At 56.3% G+C, this 23397-nt stretch overlaps 1 protein-coding gene across 6 annotated transcripts; it reads right to left on the reverse strand.

The window, feature by feature from the left end:
• Nucleotides 1-1170: 1170 nt before the first annotated feature.
• On the reverse strand, nt 1171-22967 carry ATXN7L2 (ataxin 7 like 2). 6 transcript variants are annotated; one of them, XM_008175226.3, is made up of 11 exons: nt 18209-22967; nt 13499-13567; nt 12098-12202; nt 10163-10367; nt 8873-9186; nt 7679-7761; nt 6769-7013; nt 6273-6465; nt 5803-5924; nt 3138-3984; nt 1171-1546 (listed from the first exon to the last, which is right to left on the reverse strand). In XM_008175226.3, exons 1-11 carry the CDS (start codon nt 18558-18560, stop codon nt 1532-1534), a joined length of 2550 nt encoding a protein of 849 aa, XP_008173448.2. In that variant the 5' UTR covers nt 18561-22967; the 3' UTR covers nt 1171-1531. The 6 variants fall into 6 exon arrangements, with proteins under 6 accessions (XP_008173448.2, XP_065448527.1, XP_065448530.1 ...); XM_065592455.1 differs by having other exon boundaries at nt 13499-13570; XM_065592458.1 differs by lacking the exon at nt 18209-22967 and adding an exon at nt 15087-15275.
• Nucleotides 22968-23397: the final 430 nt, after the last annotated feature.

Genomic DNA, 23397 nt, shown 5'->3' on the forward strand with positions numbered 1-23397 from the left:
AGTGCCCAGGAGCCCTAGTTATGGACCATTGTGCTAGGTGCTGTACAAACATTAGCCTGAGGCAACTAAGTCACCACCGCCAGGCACCCAGTCCCAGCCTGTTTAAAGAAGAGCTATAAGCTGAAAAGGGTCTCTATCCAAACCGCCTGTCTGGGCTCTCCTTGGAATGCCAGCCCTGCAGCCTTTCCCCAGGATCTCACCATCGAGTTACAGATCCGACACTAACCAGCTTTCTTGGAAGAGGGGAAAAAAAGGCAGCTGGACAAAGGACCTGGACTGGGGGTCAGGAGCCTTGGGCCTATTCCCAGCTTTGCCACTTGGCTGCTGGATGACCTTGGGCAAGTCACTTTTACTCTCTATGTGCCTGTTTTCCTTCCCACCCTTTGTCTAGTTGAGATTGGGGCAGGGACTGTCTCTAACCATGGATTTGTACAATGCCCAGCCTGTCGGGGCCTTGAGCCATTAGCCCAATACAACAAATAATTCATAATAATAGACTTGGGGGGTTGGACCAGCACAGCATTGGCCAAGCAGCAGATATGATTCTCAGCCACGCCACAACTGGCTCAAGCCACCCTTCTGGTCCTAAGGACAGTGCAAAGTAGTAATCTTCACAAACGAAGACATGAGCTGGAGGAGAGTTAGACAAGAACATGGGTGCCGGTTCAGGGCTGTCCCGTTGGGGTGGGGTATTCCTGTCTATCACACAACCACTTCACTGGGTGCCAGTCGCTGACCAGGGTTAGAACAGGAATGGGGCACTGAGATAGAAATCGGGCCAGGCATAATGAACAGCAGAGGGAATCAGAAAAACAGAGGCCTCATGAAGTAGCCCAAGACATTGCACTAAAGGACCGGCATGAACACTGCATGATCCTGACATAAGCCCCGTTCCGGAGCAGCAAAAACGCTTGCGTCACCAAGCACAGCTTTGGGAGAAGGGAAGTGCCTACACGTCAGGGCACTGCCAGCAGGGGGAGCCACCCATGCACCAGGCATATGTCAGGGCACTAGCAGCAATGAGCGATGACATGCACACCAGGGCACGGCCTGCAGAGGGATCTTACCCCCACATGTAGCTGGCTGGAAAATCCGCTTCCTGGCCCTGCCAGGAGGGGGCGCCTGCCCCTCCCCCCCCCCCCACGCTGAACGCCACAGGCCAAACCACCCTTTCAATACTGATTTTTCTTTTTTTAAAAAAGAAACAAAAACAGCAATAATAATTCTTATAAATATCCCAGGCCGGCTGTGTGGCTGCCTCCTCGGTCCAGTCCATCCGCTTCAAACCTCCTCCCAGGTGTGGATCGGGTTTGCGTCTGGATTTTTTTTTCCCCCTTGGGATTTTGTTCGTTCAGGTTTTTTTAGCAGCAACAGAACAGGAAAAGAGTCTTGAGGTATTTTTATACAGTTTTTTTTTTCTTTTAAAAAAAATAATATAAAGTTATAAAAAGCAGTGGCCTCTGAATCCGACCCAGGGCCTCCCAGTCCTCAGGACCGATGGCTCCGTCTGCATCGCACAGGCACTTGCTTGTTAATGCGCTTTCGACTGCAAGGAGACAAGAGGACAGGGGGTCAGCACAGCGGAACAAAGGAGCAGAACAGACGAGCACGGAGGGCCAATGTTCCCCCGCCGCAGGGGCTCAAAACTAGGGCGACTTGTCAGGAGCCCAAGGGCTGTGTCTAATTGGCGTCTACTTATAATAAAAGCACACTCTTGTGTTTGCATCTGAATAGCTGAATAAGAGCTCTCAGTGCCAGAGCCCTTCAGAGAAGTGCAGCATGCCCTGTGCTGCTGGAAATGCCATCGTGTGGCCCTTGTTAAGATCAGCAACTTCCCAGCGAATGTGCCTCCTCCCATAAAATGGTGATTCCCTCCCCCGCAAACTTCCCCAGGGACCTGAGAATCCAGCTGGGCTCTGTCTTTGTTGCACATCATCCATAATAAAGGTTTGACAGGCCATAACTTGGTGGGTTTTCACAGAGGTCACTGACTGATTCTGTTAATGCACAAAAAGGAACAGACTCTTTCCGGTGGCCGGGCTGGCCCCACAGGTCTAACAGGAATAGACTCTACCCTGCAGGGCTAATGGGAGTCATAAGCAGTAGAAACATAATGACACCAAGAAGCCAGCAGCTGTGATGCACACAGCCAGAAAGCAGGTCGGCTGAGTACAGGGGGGATGTTTCACCTTTCAGAGCAGATCAGCACATCAAAGCTCACAACCCCTGAGAAGCAGGTCAAGATCATTCTCCCCATTTTATGGACGGGGAAACTGAGGCCCAGAGAGGGGAAGCAATTCACCCAGCGAGTCTGGGGCAGAGGTGGGAACAGAACTGTTTCTTGGCAGAGTTCAGAAGCTGATCAGCCGTGTTCTCACCCCACAGACCGGGGGGTACTGGTCATGTACCCGTCTCACACCAGTCATGACCTACATGCCTCCCGTTAGGAGAGGCCACAATCCTTCCCAACAGCCAGGACCATTCTCTGCAGTGCTATGAGCTCCCGCAAGGCAAGGCCTCTGCCTCAGTTCCACAGCACCTCCTACTGGGAAAAGCATGTCCTGCTGGCTGTCCTCAGCCTGAGCCCCTGCTGGGAGGGAGCAGCTGTGGGCACTCCCCCCAGCCAACTCCCAACAGTGCCAACCGCTGGGGATGTGACACCTCCGAAGAGTGCTTGGAATACAGACCACTTTGCACGTAACCATAATCCTATTAACCCGTCTCATGCTGGGGACCTGTACTGTCTGATGGCCAGGGGATGAGCTGCCAGCTGTCTGGGCTTCAAGGAGCCTGCTTGCCAGGCAGTGCCCCAGGGAAGGGCTCTCATCCTGTGGCAGCTACTCCCTGTGTCCGCTCTGCTCAGACCTCTGCAGCCTGGTCCAGCCCCGCAGAGCTCAGAAGGGCCCCATGAACCACGGGGTCCATCTGGGAAGGCACTGCAGACCCCAGGACGCAGCCACGAGGATGGGGAGGGGGACTTTGGGAAAAGAACTGCTATGGAGTGGGGGGGACGACAGAGCAGCAGGGGGAGACCCAGAGGCCCACTGCATTGTTGATGGGCAGGGCAGGAAGATCAGCCCGCTGTGGGGGTGCACAGTGGTGGGGAGTGGTGGTGGTGTGGGGGGACACACACGTACCTTCAGTGCGTTCCGCTTCTCCTCGAAGCCCAGCGAGGCAACGGCCTTCTTCCTCCGCACAGCGCAGCCTGAGTCGGAGGCGGCGGCGGGGTGCTTGGCCTTCACCGGCCTGCAGTAGGTGGCCGCGTTCTTGCGCTTCTTGGCCTCCTCGTCCGAGAGGCAGTTGGCCTGCAGTGCTTTCGGCCCGTTCAGGGGGGAGCCCCGGTTCTCCAGTTGGGAGGCTTTGACTTGAGGGTGGCCGGGAGCCCTGCAGTCCAGGTGGCCAGCCCGCTTGACTCTGGAGCCTGGTGAGATGGCACCGTTGAGGGAGGTGGCAGAGGGGGAGCCCAGGGAGGGTTTGGTCTTTGCAGGCGGGTGGGGGACCTGGCAGCTGGCCACCTTGCCCTTGCCCGGGTCCAGGAGGCAGGTCCGTTTGTATGGGGGGCCAGTGGCGGCGCCCAGAGGCTGCTTGCGCTTTCGGGCCAAGGCCTCTGGCTCTCCGCCACCCGCTGGCTCCTTGGCTTTGGAGGACTTGCTGGCCTTGGTGGAAGGCAACTTGCTGAAGGATGGCGAGGGGGTATTGGCCGGGAGCGGGGAGGTGATGGACTGGCTCCCGCCCGTGCAGTCTGACTGGCTGCAGGCAGCCGCGGCGTGGGGCGAGCCCACCGTGTAGCTCAGGCTGAGGTGGCCGCGGCTCTCCCTGGCAGCCGTTGCTGTACAGGACAAGGAGGTCCTCCCGGGGGCGCCGTGGGGAAGGCTGCACGCCAGCGAGGAGCTGCCGATCTGGGAAGTGCTGGATGTGGAGGAGCCCGGGCCGGCGGGCGATGGGGCTGGGTGCAGCTGGGGGTCAGCAGCTGGAGGGATCTTCCTGGTGAGGCCAATGAAGCGGAATCAGAAAGGTAGGGGGAGGGGCTGCTGCTTATTTAAACGACACCCACAAATCCCACCCCCCAGCCTCTCCCCCTTCTGATCCCGGCTGTCCCCCACTCATCTCTCCCACCTGCCCTTCCCCCATCTGTTCCCAGGCCATGTCCTGCATCCCCACCTCCTGCCCTTCCCCCATCTGATCTGCAGCGCCTGCCAGCCCCCTCCCACATCCGATCCCAGGCTGTCTCCCAGCACTCCCCACCCCCCCTGCCCTGCCCCATTCAATCTCTGGCCTCTCCCACATCCAATCTGAGGCATTCTCCCCCCACACCCCATCCACCTGCCCTTCTCCTATCCAATCCCGGGCTGTCTCCAACCCCTGCCAGCCCCCTCACCCATCAGATCCCAGGCTGCCTCCCCCACACCCCACCCACCTGCCCTTTCCCCATCCAACCCCAGGCTGTCGCTTCCCCCATCTGATCCCAGGCCATGTCCCACCTCACCCCTGGCCCCATCACCCTTCCAATCCCAAGATGCCTCCTCCTCTAGTCCCCACCATCTCCTCCCTACTCTGACCCCCATCCTCCCTGGGGACCCTGGGCTCTTTCCTCCCCCTCTGATCCCCGGCAGTCTCTCTCATGCACCTGTCTATCAGGGCCATGCATCAAGCCCTGTGCTCCAGCCCCACCTGCTGGAGGAAGCCGGGACTTAGCATCACTGCAGGTGGTGGGGATTTGGGGGTGTGGGGTAGGAACAGGCCAGGGAGGTGTTAACCAGCCCGATAAATGTTAATAGGAATTATTTACGTTCCTGGCAAAGCACTTTATAAGGATCCTGCTCTTAATATTCCCTGCTGCTGAGATCTCAAAGCACATTCTGAACGCTAGCCCAGCCTGGGCTCCCCCAACAGACTGGGGATGTTACCCCTGTTATACAGATGGGGAAATTGAGGCACAAAGCAGTAAACGGGCTGGCTCAGGTTACTCAGTAAGTCAGTGACTGAGCTACAAATAGAACGCAGGTATCCTGGCTCCCCAGTGCCTGCTGTAACCTCTTAACATGCTACCACTCTATTTGGAGTTCCGCTCCCAATGGCCATCATCTCTCGCTCCCCCAGATGCTCTGAAGGGCATGGAGGGACCCCACCAGCCGCTCCCACTGCAGGCAGAAGGGAAGGGGGGCAGGGGCAGGCATTACCGTACAGACTGAAATAGAAGCCACCCTCTAAATTTAGCAAGGCTGAAAGGAACAAAAGTGATTGACACATCAGCTGACCTCTCTTCATGAAAACTGCCTCCTCAGTGCTTCCTTGGGTCCCCCAAGGCTTCCTCTGCAGCCTGCCTCGGTTACAATAATGGGGTCACGACACCCCCTCGTGCATATAGGGTGAGCTTCCCCCATGAATGGCTAGAGATCTTACCATGCGTTTTCTCTGCCCACACACGTCTGCATGGGCTTCCCAAAAGACTGAAGGTCAATCGCACCCAATGCCACCCCAGTGCTAGGCCGAAGATGGGAGGCAGAGGTGCTGATGCTCACCCCACCCTCTGGAAGCTGGCTGAGGAGGGGAGTGGCTGGACTGGGAACTACCAACTGTCTAGCCCAGTGCTCAGCTGTCCTCACCACAGGGGAAGGCAAACCCCCCCCCCAGGAGCTGAGCAGGGGCAGGTGCCACTCGGGCAGTCTCTTATCTCAGCATGTGAGCCGGGAACGATTTCCTCCCACATTCCCAGGCACCCCACCCCCACCACCTGGGCTAGGCGCAGACACACCCGCCCCACCCTGGCCCAGGCGCTGCCTCCCCCAGCTGGACACTCACTTCCACATGTGTGAGCTGAGGTGTCTCTCCAACATGGAGCTGAGGGCTGAGCAGAACCGGTCCAGCCGTCGGTTGAACACGTAACACCCAGGGCTGACCAAGCGGCTTCCGAAGGTGCAGAACTGGTTGGGATTAAGAGAGGAGGGGGAGAGAGCCATCAGGGAGGCCGAGACCCCTGTAAACCACATAGCAGCACCCTGCTGTGGGTCAGGAGCCCAGCCCATAGCATGGCAGAGAGGACGGACTGTCGGCTGGATCCCCAATCCCCTATCTCCTTCCCCGCCCCAAATGTGGCAACTCTGCACGGGTGCCAGCTGGATTCTGAGATCCAAGCACCTCTGTCGGAGCAGGATGCTGACAAACTGGCCTGAGAATCACTAGACAGGTCATTGTCCCCAGTGCCACCAGGGGGCACCGGTCTCCGCACAGAGAGGGGCAGAGACTCACCCCACCTCATGCCAAGCACTCACCGCCTGAGGCCGTGGTGGCCGTGTTGCATAATGACAGTCCAGCCTGTGGGATTCCTCGGCCATGTCGTCTTCGCTCTCGTCACTCGATACCCGGCTACTGCCCTTGGGCACAGGGAAGGGGTAGAGCCCGGGGTCTCTGTCGCCACAGGTCGTGGACGGCTCCTCCGGGTCGCTCTCTGAGGAAACCCTGGACCTGAACCCAATGAGAGGCAGAGGAGTGAGAACTGTCGTCTCTGGGGGCCTACAGGTTAAAGCTGCAGAGGGACGGGGTTAGGCCGGGGGGATCTATGTGCCAGAGGCACTGCTGGAAAGGGCAGACAGTCCCCACTGGGGCCTGGTTTTGCTAGGATCCCTGCACGGGGAAGGTGGGAGAGGCCAGCCCCAGAGAGGCACCTGCACAGCACCCCCTCCTACGCTAGGGCGAGTGAGTCTGCCCGGACTGACACACACAGATGGTTGCTGGAGGCAAACCCGAGGTTCACTGCTGCTGCGTTACCTGGGAAGTGCACAGTGGGAGTGGGGCTGCTTTGCGCGGCAAGGGGAAGTGCTGGGTAGAACCAACGAGGTCTGCGCCCCAGAGGAGGCTTCCTGGGAGAGTCGGTCGGGGAGCGCTTCCTTCCTCACCGGGCTCTTCTCCTTGGGGGACTCCCCCTTCCTGGAACTGGCCTTCAGCTCTGCCACCAAGACATCAAAGTCCTTCGCCCGGCCCTGCACCTCACGGCGCTGGTGCACGGAGTGAATCTGTGACGAGGGCAGGAGGGGAGAGCATTACAGCCCCGGCTCACCATAGGATGCCATCAGACCCACCATGGGAACCCCCCCTAGTGCCTAGAGGCTTGCAGGAGCTACAGACCCTCGTACTAATTCAGCTAGTGGAGATTCTCCTGGGCCTCCCGGGGGAGAGGCCTGTGTTTGGAGCAGAGGCCCGAGACTCCACGTTTCCCTGTCTGCATGCATGCCACTGAGCCGTGAGATGACTCTAGTCCATGGGGGCCTCCTAGAGCCAGTCAGCACTACATCTCCCACCCCCTCTCCTCCAACAGGCTAGAGCAGTGGCTCTCAACCCTTGACCTGTGGGCTGCTTGCATCCCCGTCAGCACACAGCTGCGGCCCATGTGACATTCTCAGGGCCATACAGGTAGTATATATATTGTGTGGATGTGGCCCACATAACAGAGAGCTGCATGTGCGGCCCATAATGGTAAATAGTTTGAGAACCACTGGATTAGACCTTCACAAGGTGGCACTTTATAGCCATGCAACAGCAAACGCTTCTCTTCCCCAGTGGGCATGTCAGTCTGGAGCCTCCTGCAGAGCCCTTCAACCTCCAGCTGGGCTGTAGGGGGACAGGAACTCACCCTGCCTCCTACTGTTCTACCAGGAAACAATCTCACACATGACAGTACCTTGCAGGTCAGCAGCCGGGTGCAGATCTTTTTGGTGTCAGGATTCACAACTCCACACTGCCTGTTCAAATCACACTCCTTCCCTGCAGGGCAGAAAGACAGAGCTGAGATGCACAAGGGGAAAGCACAGACAGGGCCTGGCTGGATCCCGAGCTCGCCCTGCTCTTTAGAGTCTTTGCCAAACTTCCTAAGATCCCTGCGTTTGGCCTGGAGCTTTGGTTGACTGTTGGAACAAGCTTTTGTGCCAGGAGGTTCTCGCCATTTCAAAAGGGAAAATCTTGCTTCTTGCCTCTATTTAAAGGGGCGCTGTCATCACCAGCTTTCATGCTCTTTGCCGTGGGGTGGAGCTCAGATACAACTGCAGCAGGTGCTATATAAAACCTTCCCCCCGAGAAATGAGGCCCAGTTCTTAGGATCTGTTATTACAAAGCAAGGTGGGGTTTGGGGCTTACTGAACGGGGCATGAATGGAAAGGTTTTCATGGGCTTGCCAGGGTGGATTGAAACGTCCCGAACCACAACTAAAGCAGAGTTGGGCGAGTGCAGGAGATGCAAAGACGTGCAACGGGATCTCTGAACACTGCGAACAGCTCCTTCGGCCTCACAATCTCCAGTGTTAGTCTCATTGTCCAGATGGGGAAACTGAGGCACTGAGCATTTAAGTGACTTGCCCAAGTCTGCACGGTGGATGGGTGGCAGGGGACTAGGACACAGATGGCCTGACTCCCAGTTCTAGGTTTGAGGCACTGGCCCAGGCTCTCTCTCATGGGACCCAGCGGACAGCCTCCTAGCTGCGTGCAGCTCTTTAGGGCTATACAGGTACTAGATGAGTCCCAGGATCTGGCTGGTGGCCTTCTCAATTTTCCTGGGCTCCAATCAGGGGAGCGCTCCTTGGGCTGGGAAAGGAGTGGCTCAGCTGGTGTGTGTGTGGCAGGAGAGAAAAGGAGATGCCAGGATCCCTGCTCTCGCCATGGGGCAGAGAAGAGCCCACCCCCACACACACCTCCCCGCTCAAGGAGAGAGGCTGAATTGAGCTGCTAAGAAATCACGGCTGTCAGTCAGCACTGAGCCACAGAGCTGTGTCATCGCACAGGGCTGCTGAGTCGCCACCACCCAAACGCCCTGTCCAGCTGTCACCTTGGCCTGATTCAGCATCACCCCCACCAGGCAGCGAAGGAGGAACAGCAGGACTCACGCGCCATCTTCTTATGGGATTTGGGAGGCGGTTTGCTGGTGCCCGGCTCCTTCTCCCCTGAGGCAGAGGTGCTCTCTGGTTTCCTGTCCAGACCATCGGCGGGCACAACGGAGTCGACTCCTGCCTTGGCTGGCACAAGCGGCTCTTTGGGCAACACTGCCAGGGACAGCTTCCCCATGGGCTCTTTGGAGCTGGCAGGTGGCTGCCCGGGGACAGAAGCAGCAGCAGCAGCCTTCGGGGGCACCTTGATGCCGTGTCCATCCGGCTTGGGAAGGCTGGAAATCTTCTCCAAGTTCACCACCGGCATAAACAAACTGGAAGGAGAAGGGACAGGCTCCGAGAGCTCAGCCAGGAAATGCGCTAGCGACAGCTGCAAACCTCCCTGGCAGCAGAGGGTGACTGAGGCCCGTCTGGGCCAGGTCCCAGCCCCCGAGCCACATCCTGGGGTAGGTGCTCTGGGCTTGTGAGACCTGGACTCTGGGCTACCCTTCTGAGCCCCTGGACTGGGCCTGCTGCCCACCAGCCCTGTGGTCGCGTGTGCTCCGGCCTGCTACGTACCTCGGGCTACCCCTGTGTCGCACACAGACGCCAGTCCAACCGGCCACGGTGGCTGGGCTGAATGGGAGGTGCAAGCACTGGCAGGGGCCGGGGCTGGCTGAGCTAGTGCAGGGCCCTCATTTCCTTGTGCCTCTCCTCTGGGGGGATCATTGGGCTGGGACTGCCATCCCTCCCGAGCACAGTCCAGATGAGCGACCCCCGGCACGCACAGAGCGAGACGACACCCTGCTCTGGAAATGCCTCCGTCCACGAAGGCCCAGGCAGCCAGGGCCAAAGGCGCGGTCTCCATCGAGACCCTGCCGCACAGCCTGAACAGCGCATCTCCCGAGCCCAACAAAGTGGGGTGGGGCTCCCCCTTCCCCAGCACATCCCCCTTCATCCCCCTCCCCACGTCAGAGCCAGCTGGGGTTTCCCTGCGGCCCCTCCCCCCACGTCAGAGTGCAGTGGGGCTCCCCCTAACCCCCTCCACCCATATCAGAGTGGGGCTCTCAGTCCCCTACTGCCCCTCCCCCCATGTCTCTCTCCATCGCCCCCCTTCCTCCTCCCCACACAGGAGAGCAGGGTCACCCTCCCCGGAGTGGGGCTGCCCCCCAACCCCTCTCACATCAGAAGAGCATAGGCTCACCCCACACCCACATGAGAGTGGAGCCAGGTTCCCCTCAACCCCTCTGTGTCGAGCCCACCCCACCCCCCATGTGAGAGCAGGCTCCCCCTTTGCCCCGTCCCACTCACCAGAGGTTGTCTTTCTGTGCCTTGTCTGGCCTCTCGGGCGGATGCTGGGCCCGGCTGCGGGAGCTCTGCAACTTCTCCCGTGAGGCCTTGGCGCTGCCGTGGCCCCCGCAGGCAGGGGGCTGCCCGTTGACCGCATGGCACTTCTGGGCGTTGGCAGATACCTGCGCCCGGGCGTAGAGCTTGCTGAGAGGTCCGTGACGTCTTTCTGGAGGGGAGGGGGAGGCTTTGTCAGTGACACGCACACATGTGGCCCTGCCCATCAAAGGAGGGGAACAGCCCTCACTGCTCCCCAACGCCCCGGGGGAAAGGGGCTGCAAACACGCCCCAAGGCACCAAGGGCTGCCTGAGTCTGCAGCCAGGCCAGCCCCACAGGAACGGCCCCGTTCATCTCAGTGTGTCGTTCACTCTGAAGGCTAATGATGACAACTGAAACAGCAACAGTCATGTCACTGCTGATCATTTTAACAGAACCATCCAGCTGGCCTGGGCTGGAGCCTGGACAATGCCGCTTTTCCCATCTCCAGCCAGCTTGTCTGAATTGAACAGTAGTGCTGGCTAAGAACCCAGGAGTCCTGGCTCCCGGGCCTGTGGTCAGCCCAACAGGCAACCCCCCTCACTCTAGCAGCCTGATCTGCCTTGTACATCACCTTTGCTTGCAAAACCCTGTGTTTGGGAGCCGGCCCAACAGACCCCAGCGGGTCCAACATGTGTCGACAGCTATCAGACCCTTCGACGCCCCAGTGCGGTGGCAGCTATCCCGAACAGGCTGCTCCACTCCACCTCCCTGCAGGCCCCCAGAGAACCATGCCCAGCACCAGAACCTGGGAGCCACCCAACCAGGCCAGACAGAGCAGCCAGGCATCCCTTGCTCTGCCCATCCCAGGAGCATGGCTCCCGATGCTGCTCTTTCCCACCCCCCATCCTTTCCAGGATGCCGAAGGTAGCTCCTCCATGCTCTCTCACCCTGCCGCTGATTGCTGGGGGCCTCCCAGCAGCAGGCAGCTCCTGGCATGGAGGAGAGGGTGGGATTGTGCCAGGTGCAGGGGGGCAGAGGACGACGGCTGGGATGGGAAACAAGCTGCCAGCTCATAACTCAGGGATGCTTTTTGAAGGTCCCCTAAGAAAGCGTTTCCCAAATGGTGGGTCCTGACCCACCAGCGAGTCATGGGAAGGATCTAAGTGCGTTACCAGGCCCTAGGCAAACATACATTTCTCACATTCCAGAGAGCAATCCCGCCCCACTCTCTCCCCATAGCGGCAGCTCCTGTCCCGTGGGGCCGGGTCTGGCTTGCCACAAGCATTGTAGCCTAGCACGGGGGTCACAGCGTCACTCAGGTTTGGCCCGGCTGTCCCTCTCTCATGGGCATGCACCAGTTCGCAATACCACTCACTCAAGTGTGGCCTGGCCACCCCGCATCATGATGGCCAGGCCAAACCTGTGTGGCGTTGCAACCCCCTACACCCAGTCATTAGCCCAGAGCAGGGAGCCAGGCCCAGCCCCACAACAGGGAGTGCGGGGGGCTCCTCTCCTAGACCTTCACCCCCCAGGGCTGCCCCTCCGCACCAGGCAGCATTAGGGCTGCGGGGCCAGGGCGAAGGGCGCATAAATGTTGCAAAACCAGACCAAGTGCAGCCAGTGGGGGACCTGGGTGGCCTGTAGCTTCCTGCACAGCCCCATGCTGCTGCCTCTGCAGCATTTCTCTCCCCACTGCAGACGGAGGAGGCAGAGCCTTCCCTCTGGACCCCTGCGCCCCAGGCTCAATCTAGAACACAGCGGCTGTGGCCGGGACACCAGCGGAGTCGTCATACCAGAGCCACTCCGAGGTCGGTGCCTAGAGAACGCGGGGGAGGAGAATAGAACCAGGGTCCCCATTCCCGGCCGGCCTCAGAAGGGGCCCGGCTGCTGACCTCACCCCGGACAGTCAATCGGCTTACCGCAGTGCTTCTGAAAGGCTTGAGGCTTGACCACTTGGCTACAGTGGTTACACACCACCAGGTAGAACTCGTCGTGGGCTGGGCAGTGCCCAAAGATAGACATGTCTGCCAGGGCAAGAGACAGCAGTAAGGGAGAGGCCACGAAGGGCCCCCTGCGGCCTGGTGGGGCTGTGGCTGCCCAGGCCAAGAGACACGCCTAAGGAAATCCACCTTTTGTACCCAATGCGAATGGACAGTCACGTCCCCCCTCCCTAAAGGGAGACTACAGGGGCTCCAGCTCAAACCCAGCCCAGCTCAGCGCTGCTGCCAGCCAATGGCTGTTCATGGCCTGTGTGAAATGAGCATGGTGGGTCTCAGATTTCAGTGGACACAGAGCAGCTGCCGCCACCATGAGTGAGACCCCCTCCAGGCAGTTTCAGCAGAGGCCAAAGGTCAAATGGGTCATGGAGCCTGACCTCCCCACTCAGCTCTGGAGAAGGCCCCTCAGGGCAAGGCTGGCACGGAGGAGGGGCAGCTGCCACCCGTGCGGATGCTGGGGCTATGGGCACCTTGGTGTCCGGTTTATGGGTGCGCTGCACAGACGATCCAGAGACAAGGGCCTCACCAGGGGCTCCAAAACCTCTGCATCTCAAGCCTTAAACTGGGGGACAGCCTGTGGCCCTCACGTTGCCCCTGCCCCAAGAGCAACTGGGCCAAAGCAACTAACTTAGGGCTATACGGTATGCTGAGTTTCTGGGGCTCATCCACTTGGATTGCAGGGCTGCCTGGTGTGAGGCTAGGGGGGATTATAGAGCACTGGGCCAGCTTTCAATGTCTGCGGGAGCCTCCCTCGCAGCAAGCAAGATCAAGGCCCTGGGCTGCCAGGTGAAGCTGGGGAACAGTCAGGCCAGGAATGCTGGAGCTACACCAAACTTGCAAGGGATGTGGGGGTCCCAGAAGAGCATAGCCCCCAACAGCCATGTTCTGTGCTTGGGCTCCAGGCCAGCTCTGCAGAGCTCCACAGAGCACGAGGCCAGAGAGGCACAGCCTGGGCTCAAGTCTGCCCTGCGTTTGCTCTGTGCACTGAAGCCCATTTGTACCCAAAGGGGACGTGGTTTGTGCAGCTAGGAGCAGGAGCGGATCCTGCTGCGTTGGCTATTTAGCAGCTCTCTCCTCTGAGAGGGACGGACAGCGTTGGACTGGTCTGAACGGCCCAGGTGAAGGGAAGTGATGCTGACAGCCTCAACCCATGAGCAGGGCCACAAAGTTACCTGCTGATGCCAAATTCACAACAGCTCCTGTGCTAACCACCCCCGACCCCCGGCTCTCACAGATAACAAGAGCCTTGGCCAAAGGAACAGATCATGCCCACTACTGAACCAGGCAGCTCCCTGAGCTGGAAGAAGCCGGACGAGCTCTTACCTTCCTTAATGAGTGTCATCGCATCCACTTTCTTGCTTCCGTTCTTGCTGCTCTCCTCCACCTCAGACCCTGCTAGAGACAATCAGCCCCATCAGCAACAGTCAGGACCCTTCCCCAAACCCCATAACCCAGAAGCCGAGAGAGCCTGCTCCCTACAGGCTGATGGGGGGGGGGGGGGTGTTAATTGTTTGCAAAGTGGGAGGATGGCAGGTCGCCAAGCTGCCAACAGACTGAGGAGCCCTAAGAATCGTCAGTTAACAAGGTGCAGGGCCTCGGTCTCAGGGAATCTCCCGCTTGGCCTCCCTGAATCAAGCAGGACATGCAAACAGCGCCATCAATGGACTGTTTGCCACATGACAGGTAGGGGTGGAACCAGGGTGCGGCCCCGGGGCAGAGAAGGGGTCTTTGTCTGGGTCTGTGAAAGGCCTTTAGCACAGCTCCTTTCCCTGCGAAGCATGACAACCTCTCTGCTCGCCCTAGTGGATCCTGCAGGACTCAAGGTTGTCTACATGGGGAAGTTATTCCAAGGGCAGTACTATTCCAGAAGAGCTCCCTTTGGGGACACTCTTATTCCGACTTTTTCCAGGTTGGTAGAACTCTTCCGGAGGGCTCACTCTTTCCCTGCTGACCATCTCGGCAGCCAATGTGCTCAGCCAGGGTGGCTGGAGATCAGAGTCACTAATTTGTCCCCAGCACCATTCTCCAGGGCTTAGCCCAGACCTGCTCGAAGAGTCCCGAGCTGTGGGACTGCCCCCACCACCCCTGGGACATGATCCCCCAGCCAAGTGGATCTGCAGAGGGTAGGGGGGATCCAGCAGATTCCACGTGTTGGGACATTTTCCTTTCCTTGAGCTCATAGATTCCAAGGTCAGAAGGGAGCATATGACAATCCAGCCTGACACCCGGCATAGTGCAGGCCAGAGACCTGCCCCCAAACCACCCCTACAGCAGAGTTCTTAGAGAGCCATCCCGTCTTGATTTCCAAATTGCCAGTGATGGAGAACCCACCCTGACCCATGTTATCACTCCCAGGTCTACCCCTGTGCACTGAGGGACGGGGAGAATGGGCAGCAGCCACAAGGAAAGGTAAATGGATAGGGGCCAGCAGCTGGGAAGGAAGGTGGAGAGGATCAGAGGTAGAACAGCAGAAAGAGGGGGCACGAGTAGCTTCCCACCACTCCCTCCTCCCATTCCGGTCCCCATGAACACCTTGGGGTTGTGCCACAGACCAGCCACTTGAGCAGCACGGCCCCCACCCTGCCATGCACACACAACGGGGTGCAAGGGGCAAACACGCCAGCTCCAGGATTCCAAACATCCCTTCGAATCAGCCCCATGGTACTGTCTGAATGCCACCTGCAACAGGGCTGGCTGGGAATTTCTGGTGGGGGAGGGAGCTGGGGCTAATTTAAATTCTTTAGGGGCAGAAAGAGAATCCACTGCGGACGCTCATGTTGGAGCTGATGCACCTGGTTGTTGCAGCTCCAAAACTGGTGGTCATGTGGCTAAAGCACCAGACTGAGACTCAGGAGACCTGGGTCACTCCCCTGTTCCCCAAAGACTCCCTGTGTGATTCTGAGCGACTCACTTAATCGCTCCATGCCTCAGTTCTCCCCTGTTAGATGGGGCAGACGGTTCTTCCATTCTCCCATCCTTTGTCTAGCTGGGCTAGGTCGGCTGTACGCACGTCAGGGCAAGAACTGCCTCTTAGTGTATGTCCAGGCAGCTCCCAGCGCACAGTGTCCTGACCATCTCTGGGCCTCTGCATGCTACTGTACTACACACAAACAACAGGAGTCACAATCCTCTCCCCACCACTGTGCCCTTCTCTAGCTCGTTTCACCCAGGCATCCCCACACAACGAAACCTCAGCAAGCCCCATGGGAAACTGGGCCTGAAGAGGCTAATCTGCCCACGATCACACAACGGCAGAGCCAGGTTCAGAAGTCCTGACATCCAGGGCCTTGCTTTCTTCACTCCACCATGCTCCCTCTGCATCCAATAACCGGACACCACAGCCTGCACTCGCCTGCGCAGGACGCACCCACTGTAGACAGACCTCAAAACACGGACCGACTCTCACCAACCAGCGGTTCGCGGGATGGGGCTGCGTTTTGATGCAGGCATCAATGAGGCAGTAAAGCATTCGCCCTTCTCCCGGCACTGTCATTTCTTTCTGGCACTAAACCCAGACGACGCTTTTTAAAAAATAGATTTGAAAATGATCCTAGAAATTAAAGCCAACCAGGGCAAATCCATAGCCCAATCTCAGGGGGAAATGCCAACAGGCTCCTAGCAACGAACAGCCTCGGAGAAGGGAAACTGCATCTATTTATAAAGCAACAACTTGCAAAAAGTTCCATGGATGTTAAACGCCACAGTGTGAGTAAGTTCAGGCCAGCCAGGACAAACCCACTGCAGGGAGATTCCTGCACTGCACCCAGCGGGAGGAGAGATTAGATAAAAACTAACAAGGCTTTCTCCAGCTCTCATTGCTGTACCATTTTCAATCTACAAGCAAAGAACTTAGCCGACAGCATGAACTTGTCTGCAAAGGGAATTTGCTTCACAGCCCAGCTATAAATCCCTGAAAACACAGGAGTCATTATGCAAACTCTGCCGGAGCCCTAAGTAGATCAGGAAGCACGATGCTCTAACTACATCTAGTGCAAGGGAAAGATAATGGAGGGGGAAGGGACACCGCTCCACAGTGTAAGAAGCGTCACCAGGGACAGCTCCACCAGCCTCCGCTCCCCCACTTCCAGGGCCTTTCCAGAGTCCAGCGTCAGACTGTGTTGGAGAAATCAAATGACCCCCCCCCCCCAAAATGGTGATGCTTCTGAACGATTCCTGGGATTTCAAGGGCAAAAGTCTCAAGAGACAGCTATCAGCTCCATCCCCCTGGGGAAAGAGGGCAGAGGGCGGGAGTGAGGGGTGAGAGCAACATGGAAGTGAAGAGCAGCATGGGAGGAAAGAGGGCTAAGAGGGATGGTGAAGTAGCTGGAGCAAGTGGAACAGATGCAGGATGCAGGGGTTGAGGGTGCAGAGGTCCAGGCTGAGGGGAGTAGGGGTGGGAGCAGGATGGGGGCTTGGTAAGGCTCAGGGACCAGGTTCAGGGAGGGCAAAGGTCAGGATCCTGGTACAAGGGGAACATGATCAAGTTCAGGTCTGCTGGGGAATCCAGTGGAGGAGAAGATCCCGGGAGGGTCAGCTCAGAGGACCATGAGAGACTCTGGGGTGGGGCTGGGAGATCAGTTTCAGGGCATACCATGTTGGGGGTTCAAATGTCAGGGATAATGTGGGGGGTCAGGGAAAAATCAGGGTGCATGAGATGGAGGAGGACCAGATTCAGGGATTCAAATGAAAAGTTCAGGGGGTGACAGGGCAGGGAGAGGTGACATCAGGAGCAAGGAGCCATGAGGGCATGGGTTTGTGAGGAATTGAGGTTGGTGTGGAGTCACAAGTGATAGGTGGGGAGGAAGAATAGCTCAGTGGTTTGAGCCTTGGCCTGCTAAACCCAGCGTTGTGAGTTCAATCTTTGAGGGGGCCATTTAGGGATCTGGGGCAAAATCAGTACTTGGTCCTGCTAGTGAAGGCAGGGGGCTGGACTCAATGACCTTTCGGGGTCCCTTCCCGCTGTATGAGATAGGTATAGCTCCATATATTATTATTATATTATATTATTAGATGACCTCCTGAGGTCCCTTCCTACCCTGATATTCTATGGTGCAAGGGACAGCTGGGCAATCGGAGGACAGGCATCACAGAGGATCGGGGGGCTAGGGAGCTGAGGACAAGTATCATGGTGGGATCTGCTGGGCAGGAAATGGTGAGAAGGATCTCTGTGCATCTGAAAAAGTGGGTTTTTTTACACACGAAAGTTTATGCCCCAGTAAATCTGTTAGTCTTTAAGGTGCCACTGGACTCCTCATTGTTTTTAGGGATCACAGGGTGAATCTGCTTTCAGGGGCTACAGAGAAGGTCAGGCAAGTAGGGATCACAGAGACCATCCAGTGTGATCAGGAATCCATGTGGTCAGGAATCCAGAGAAAGGATCAGGGCTCTCAAGGATTGTAGCAGGATTTAGTGGATCAAGATTCAGAGATCCTGAGGGATCCCGTGAGGTCTGGGATCAGGGGGTGCCCAGGATGCACGTAACGGATCAAAGGGGATCCGGCAGGGTTGGGGATCACAGCATGCACATAACAGATCTCACACACCATGCTAAGCACATACAAAAGGGATTAATGATCGCAGGGGATCCAGTGGGGTCAGGAAATGATACGTGCTCAGAACACACATCATGGATCATGGGTGATCCGTGGGGTCAGGGATCACGGGGTGCTTTGGACACACACACAGGATCACAGGGCCTGGTGGTGTTGGGGGCTGTAGTTGATCCACAAGGGATCCAGTGGGGTCCGGGGATTGCGGGGTGCTCAGCATCCCATAAGGGATCCGGGGGATCCCGCGAGCTCAGGGATCCAGGGTGCTCAGGATCCCGGGGATCGGTGATGCGGGGGAATCCCGCGGCGCTAGGATCCGGCGGCGCAAGAGGCGAAGGCGGCGCTAGGACCCCGCGGCTCCTTTGTTCGGGGCCGGCGGCCGGGCGGGGGTGAGGAGCCGTACGGCGGCGGCGGCTGCCCCGCTCCCCGCCCTGGCCCCCCCGCCTCGCCGGCCCGGCCCCGGTCGGCGCGCGCGGCCCCTCACCTGGCTCGGCGGGCGGCCCTGCCCTCTCCACCCAGGCGCTCCAGCTCTGCCCCGCGAAGTCATCGAGGTTCGGCAGCCGCCGATCCACAGCGGCCATTGCTGCCGCCGCCGCCGCGCGTCCACGCACCGCCATCACCGCCGCGGGAGCGCGCGCCCCCCGCCGCCCTCCCGGGGCGGCCCACGCGCAGGCGCGCCGCGCATCCTGGGAAGTGTAGTCCTCTGCGCCCGGGGCAGGGGGCACGGCCCCGACGGGGGAGGGCGGCTCTGCGCAGGCGCGCAGCTGCGGGCGCCACACAGCCGCCACCCCTGGGGGTTGCTGGCTTCGGGGCCGGGACGCCTGGGTTCTCTCCATGCCCTCTGTGGGGGGGGCACTGGGAGCCGGGGCGCCTGGGTTCTCCCTCGGGGGGAGGGGCACTGGGAGCCTGGATGCCTGGGTTCTAGCTCTGCCCTCGAGGGGAGGGGCACTGGGAGCTCGGACGCCAGGCTTCTGTTTAAGATTGACCAGATAGCAAGTGTGAAAAATCAGGGCATGGGGTGTGGGAAACTGGCACGTATATAAGGAAAAGCCCCAAATATTGGGACTGTCCCTATAAAATCAGGATAGCTGGTCACCCTATTCTGTGTCCAGCTCTGCCTGGGCTCCCTCCACTGGAGGGAGTTTCACCCTCAACATTTCTACAGCACAAAAGTTATCTAGAGAGTCGTAATAGCCTCTGGGGTTTCCATAGGGCCTTACATAGCACAAGGATCACTGATGCTGTACAGACAGTTTCTACTGGGGGGGGGAGGGAGGGAGTGATTCCTCACCTACCTCTGAAGTGCAGGGAGTTATGGCACAGCTAGGATGACCAGATGTCCCGATTTTATAGGGACAGTCCCAATTTTGGGGTCTTTTTCTTATATAGGCTCCTATTACTCCCCACCCCCGCCCCGATTTTTCACATTTGCTGCCTAGTCACCCTAGGCACAGAGCACAGCAGCTGTCTAACACTGCAGAGCAACACATAAGAATGGACAGAGTGGGTCAGACCAATAGCCCATCTGGCCCAGTATCTATCTAGCTCTTTTCTGAATGCCGTTATACTTTTGGCCTTCACAAAATCCCCTGGCAAAGAGTTCCACAGGTTGACTGTGTGTTGTGTGAAAAAATACTTCCTTTTGTTTGTTTTAAACCTGCTGCCTATGAATTTCATTGGATGACCCCTGGTTCTTGTGTTCTGAGGAATAAATAACACTTCCCTGTTCACTTTCTCCACACCAGTGATGATTTTATAGATTTCTAACATATCCCCCCTTAGTCATCTCTTTTCCAAACTGAAGTCACAGTCATTTTAATCTTGCCTCATATGGAAGCTGTTTTCCACATCCCTAATCATTTTTGTTGCCGTTCTCTGTACTTTTTCCAGTTCTAATATACCTTTTTTGAGATGGGGTGATCAGAACTGCATGCACTGTTCAAGGTGTGGGAGTACCATGGATTTATATAGTGACATCATGATATTTACTATCTTGTTATTATGGCCCTACCAAATTCATGGCCATGAAAAACGCATCATGGACCATGAAATCTGTATAAGTTTTACCCTAGATTATACAAATTTCATGGGGGAGAACAGCATTTCTCAGATTGGGGGTCCTGACCCAAAAGGGAGTTGTGGGGGGCTCACAAGTTTATTTTAGGGAGGCCGTGGTATTGCCACCCTTACTTCTGCACTGCCTTCAGAGCTGGGCAGCTGGAGAGCAGTGGCTGTTGTCCAGGAGCCCAGCTCTGAAGGCAGCGCCCCACCAGCAGCAGCGCAGAACTAAGGGTGGCAATACCATATGCCATTCTTACTTCTGCGCTGCTGCTGGCGGTGGCTCTGCCTTCAGAGCTGGGCTCCCGGACAACAGCTGCTGCTCTCCAGCTGCTCAGCTCTGAAGGCAGCGCCACCACCAGCAGCAGTGCAGTAAGGGTAGCAGTACCACAACCCCCCAACAATAACGTTGCGACCCCCTCCCACACACACAACTCCTTTTTGAATCAGGACCCCCTACAATTACAACACATTTAAATATCTGAAATCATGAAATTTACAATTTTTAAAATCCGATGACCGTGAACTTGACCAAAATGGACCATGAATTTGGTAGGGACCTACTTATTATCTATCCCTTTCCTAATTCTGTTTGCTTTTTTGACTGCCGCTGCACATTGAGTGGATGTTTTCAGAGAACTATCCATGATGATGCCAATATCTCTTTCTTGAGTGGTAACAGTTAATTTAGACCCCATCATTTTATATGTATAGTTAGGATTATGGTTTCCAATGTGCATTACTTTGTATTCATCACCATTGAATTTCATCTGCCATTTTCTTGCCCAGTTTTGTGAGATCCCTTTGTAACTCTTCGCAGTCTGCTTTGGCCTTAACTGTCTCAAGTAATTTTGAATCATCTGCAAACTTTGCCACCTCACTGTTTACATTTTTTCTAGATCACTTATGAATATGTCAAACAGCACTGGTTCCAGTACAGATCCTTGGGGAACGCTACTATTTACCTCTCCACTGCGAAAACTGACTGTTTATTCCTACTCTTTGTTTCCTGCTATTTTTGTTACCAGTTACTGGTCCAGGAGAGGATCTTCCCTCTTATCCCATGACTGCTGACTTTGCTTATGAACCTTTGGTGAGGGACCTTGTCAAGGCTTTCTAAAAGTCCAAGTATACTATATCTACTGGACCTCCTTCATCCACATGCTTGTTGACCCCCTTAAAGAATTCTAATGGATTGGTGAGGCACAATTTCCCTTTGCAAAAGCTGTTTTGACTCTTCCCCAACAAATCACGTTCATCTACTTGTCTGATAATTCTGTTCTTTACTAAAGTTTCAACCAATTTGCCTGGTACTGAAATTAGGCTTATCAGCCTCTACTTGCTGGGATCACCTGTGGAGTCTTTTTTAAAAAATTGGCATCACATTAGCTATCCTCCAGTCATCTGGTGCAGAGGCTGATTTAAGCGATAGGTTACATACCACAGTTAATTCTGCAATTTCATATTTGAGTTCCTTCTGGGCCTGGAGACTTACTGTTTAATTTATCAATTTGTTCCAAAACCGAATCTATTGACACCTCAATCTGAGACAGTTCCTCAGATTTGTCACCTAAAAAGAATGGCTCAGGTTTGGGAACCTCCCTCACATCTTACGCAGTGAAGACCGATTCAAAGAATTCATTTAGTTTCCCTGCAGTGGCCTTATCGTCCTTGATCTTCCAGTGCCCACTTCTGATGTACTTAAACATTTTTTTGCTGTTAGTTTTTGAGTCTTTTGCTAGTTGCTCTTCAAATTCTTTTTGCCCTGCCTAATTATACTTCTACACTTGGCTGGCCAAAGTTTATGCTCCTTTCTGTTTTCCTCAGTAGAAAACACCACCCAACAGGTTCGGACAGGAAGTGAAGAAGTATCCTGTATCACTGAAAACTGCCAGGGGGAATTGAGGGAGGCAGAAGGTAATGACCCGAGATACAGGGTCTAGCAGTAACCATCCATCAGGATACTGGGGTGACAGAACCCCTGCAGCCTCACCCCACCACCTAGGATGAGGCTGTAAGAAGCCTGCACCAATATGCCTGAGAAACTCCAGCAGAGCTGGCCTGACTCTCCTGTCATGGTGACAGAGGACTCCCTGGGGTCAGCGAGGACTGCAGCCAAGGGGGCCCGCTGGGGCCCTGAAAGCTTTTGTCTGTTACAGTGCCTGTGCTGATCCATTTCTCCCCCTTCCACATGGAAATCAATACAGCCAGCCAGCCGGCATCCGCCAGCCCAGCCTGCAGAATGAGTTCATCCATCACTTTTGCTCCTTTTCTAATGAATATTTTCTCTCCTATAAGGGCTGTTGCTAAGTCTCCAAACGGCGATATTTCTCCGGAATCTGTCACTCCTCTTAGCAGGCTGTGGTGGGGCTGTAATCACAGTGTCCAGATCCTCCTTCCCCCAGAACCCTGCCCCTTCCCATCAGATTACAGAGATAAAAGTCAGTCTCACTGGGGTTCTGCCCACCTGCTTTAGTTCAGCATTTGGTCTGAAGGCCTGGAGAGGATTCAGGCTCTGGGAATACGCCTAGGGGTTGGAAATCTCAGGGCTGGGGGGGGAGAAAGGGCCCCACTGCAGCACTGGGGGTACCAGGTTAAACTAAGGACATGTCTACATGAACAGCAGTGCATGGCCCAGCTCTACCAATGCAGCTGCGCTGCTGCAGCGCATCCAGTTAAGATACTCTATGCCAATGGGGGAGAGCTCTCCCCTTGGCATAATAAAACCACTTCCACGAACGGCAGAAGCAACTCTCCTGCTGGCATAGGGCTGTGCACATGAGCACTTGTCGGTGTAACGTATATCGCTCGGGGGGTGATTTATTCACCCTCCTGGGTGACATAAGTTCTGCTGACATAGGCTGTAGTGCAGACATAGCCTAAGACAGTGGGAGCTGTGCAGAGACCAGATTCTCCTAGCTGTAATCACAGCCTCTTGCATCATTAGCACTTTGCATAGTTCATTATCCTGCACAGCTCAGGGCTGGTCTACACTGGCAACGCTAAAGCGCTGCCACGGCAGTGCTTTAACGTGCCTTGTGTGGTTGCGGCGCAGCAGCGCTTTAAAAAAAAATGCCTCCACAAAGGCTCATTTCCTCTGTGTTCAAAGATGAGCCTCTTAAGCACCAGTAATTGAGGGAGATTTGGGGTGTTGTTGCACTAGAACCTAGTAGATCAGGCAGAGAGCGAGGGCCATTGCAAATGCCCTTAAAATGAATCCACATGGCAGTCACTGACTGCAGAGTCCCTACTGCACATGGAGCCAAGGCTGTAAGGCCCAACTCTCACTGGCTGCAGGGCAGCAACCTACACCAGCACTGAATACGATTTAGAGGGAGGAATTTGGGTGTGAGCCCTGAGCCTTGTTTGGAAGGATGCTCCACAAGAAAGCCGCTGTGCTTTTAGCACTCAATTTCCACAGGAGACCGCATCCCCTTCTTTAGCACTGCCACACCCATCCCCTCTGTGTCTAGCACCCTTTCATCCTGGCTTCAGCCTAACACTACACCGAAAGATCCTGGCAACAAAGAGCTTGGGCCAGTTTCTGATCTAAGTTACACTGGTGTAAATCCAAAGTGACTCTGTCCAAGTCGGTGGAGTTCCTGTGGATTTTTT

Source organism: Chrysemys picta, chromosome 4, assembly GCF_011386835.1.
Source record: "Chrysemys picta bellii isolate R12L10 chromosome 4, ASM1138683v2, whole genome shotgun sequence".
Taxonomy (NCBI): domain Eukaryota; kingdom Metazoa; phylum Chordata; order Testudines; family Emydidae; genus Chrysemys; species Chrysemys picta.

Coding starts and splice junctions, on each gene's coding strand:
- ATXN7L2 (XM_065592455.1), bottom strand. CDS start 18,560: ATGGAGAGAACCCAGGCGTCCCGGCCCCGAAGCCAGCAACCCCCAGGG. Junction 13,571..18,208: donor AGGGCCGCCCGCCGAGCCAG/GTGAGGGGCCGC, acceptor GATTGTCTCTAG/CAGGGTCTGAGGTGGAGGAG. Junction 9,187..10,162: donor GCACAGAAAGACAACCTCTG/GTGAGTGGGACG, acceptor TTCTCCTTCCAG/TTTGTTTATGCCGGTGGTGA.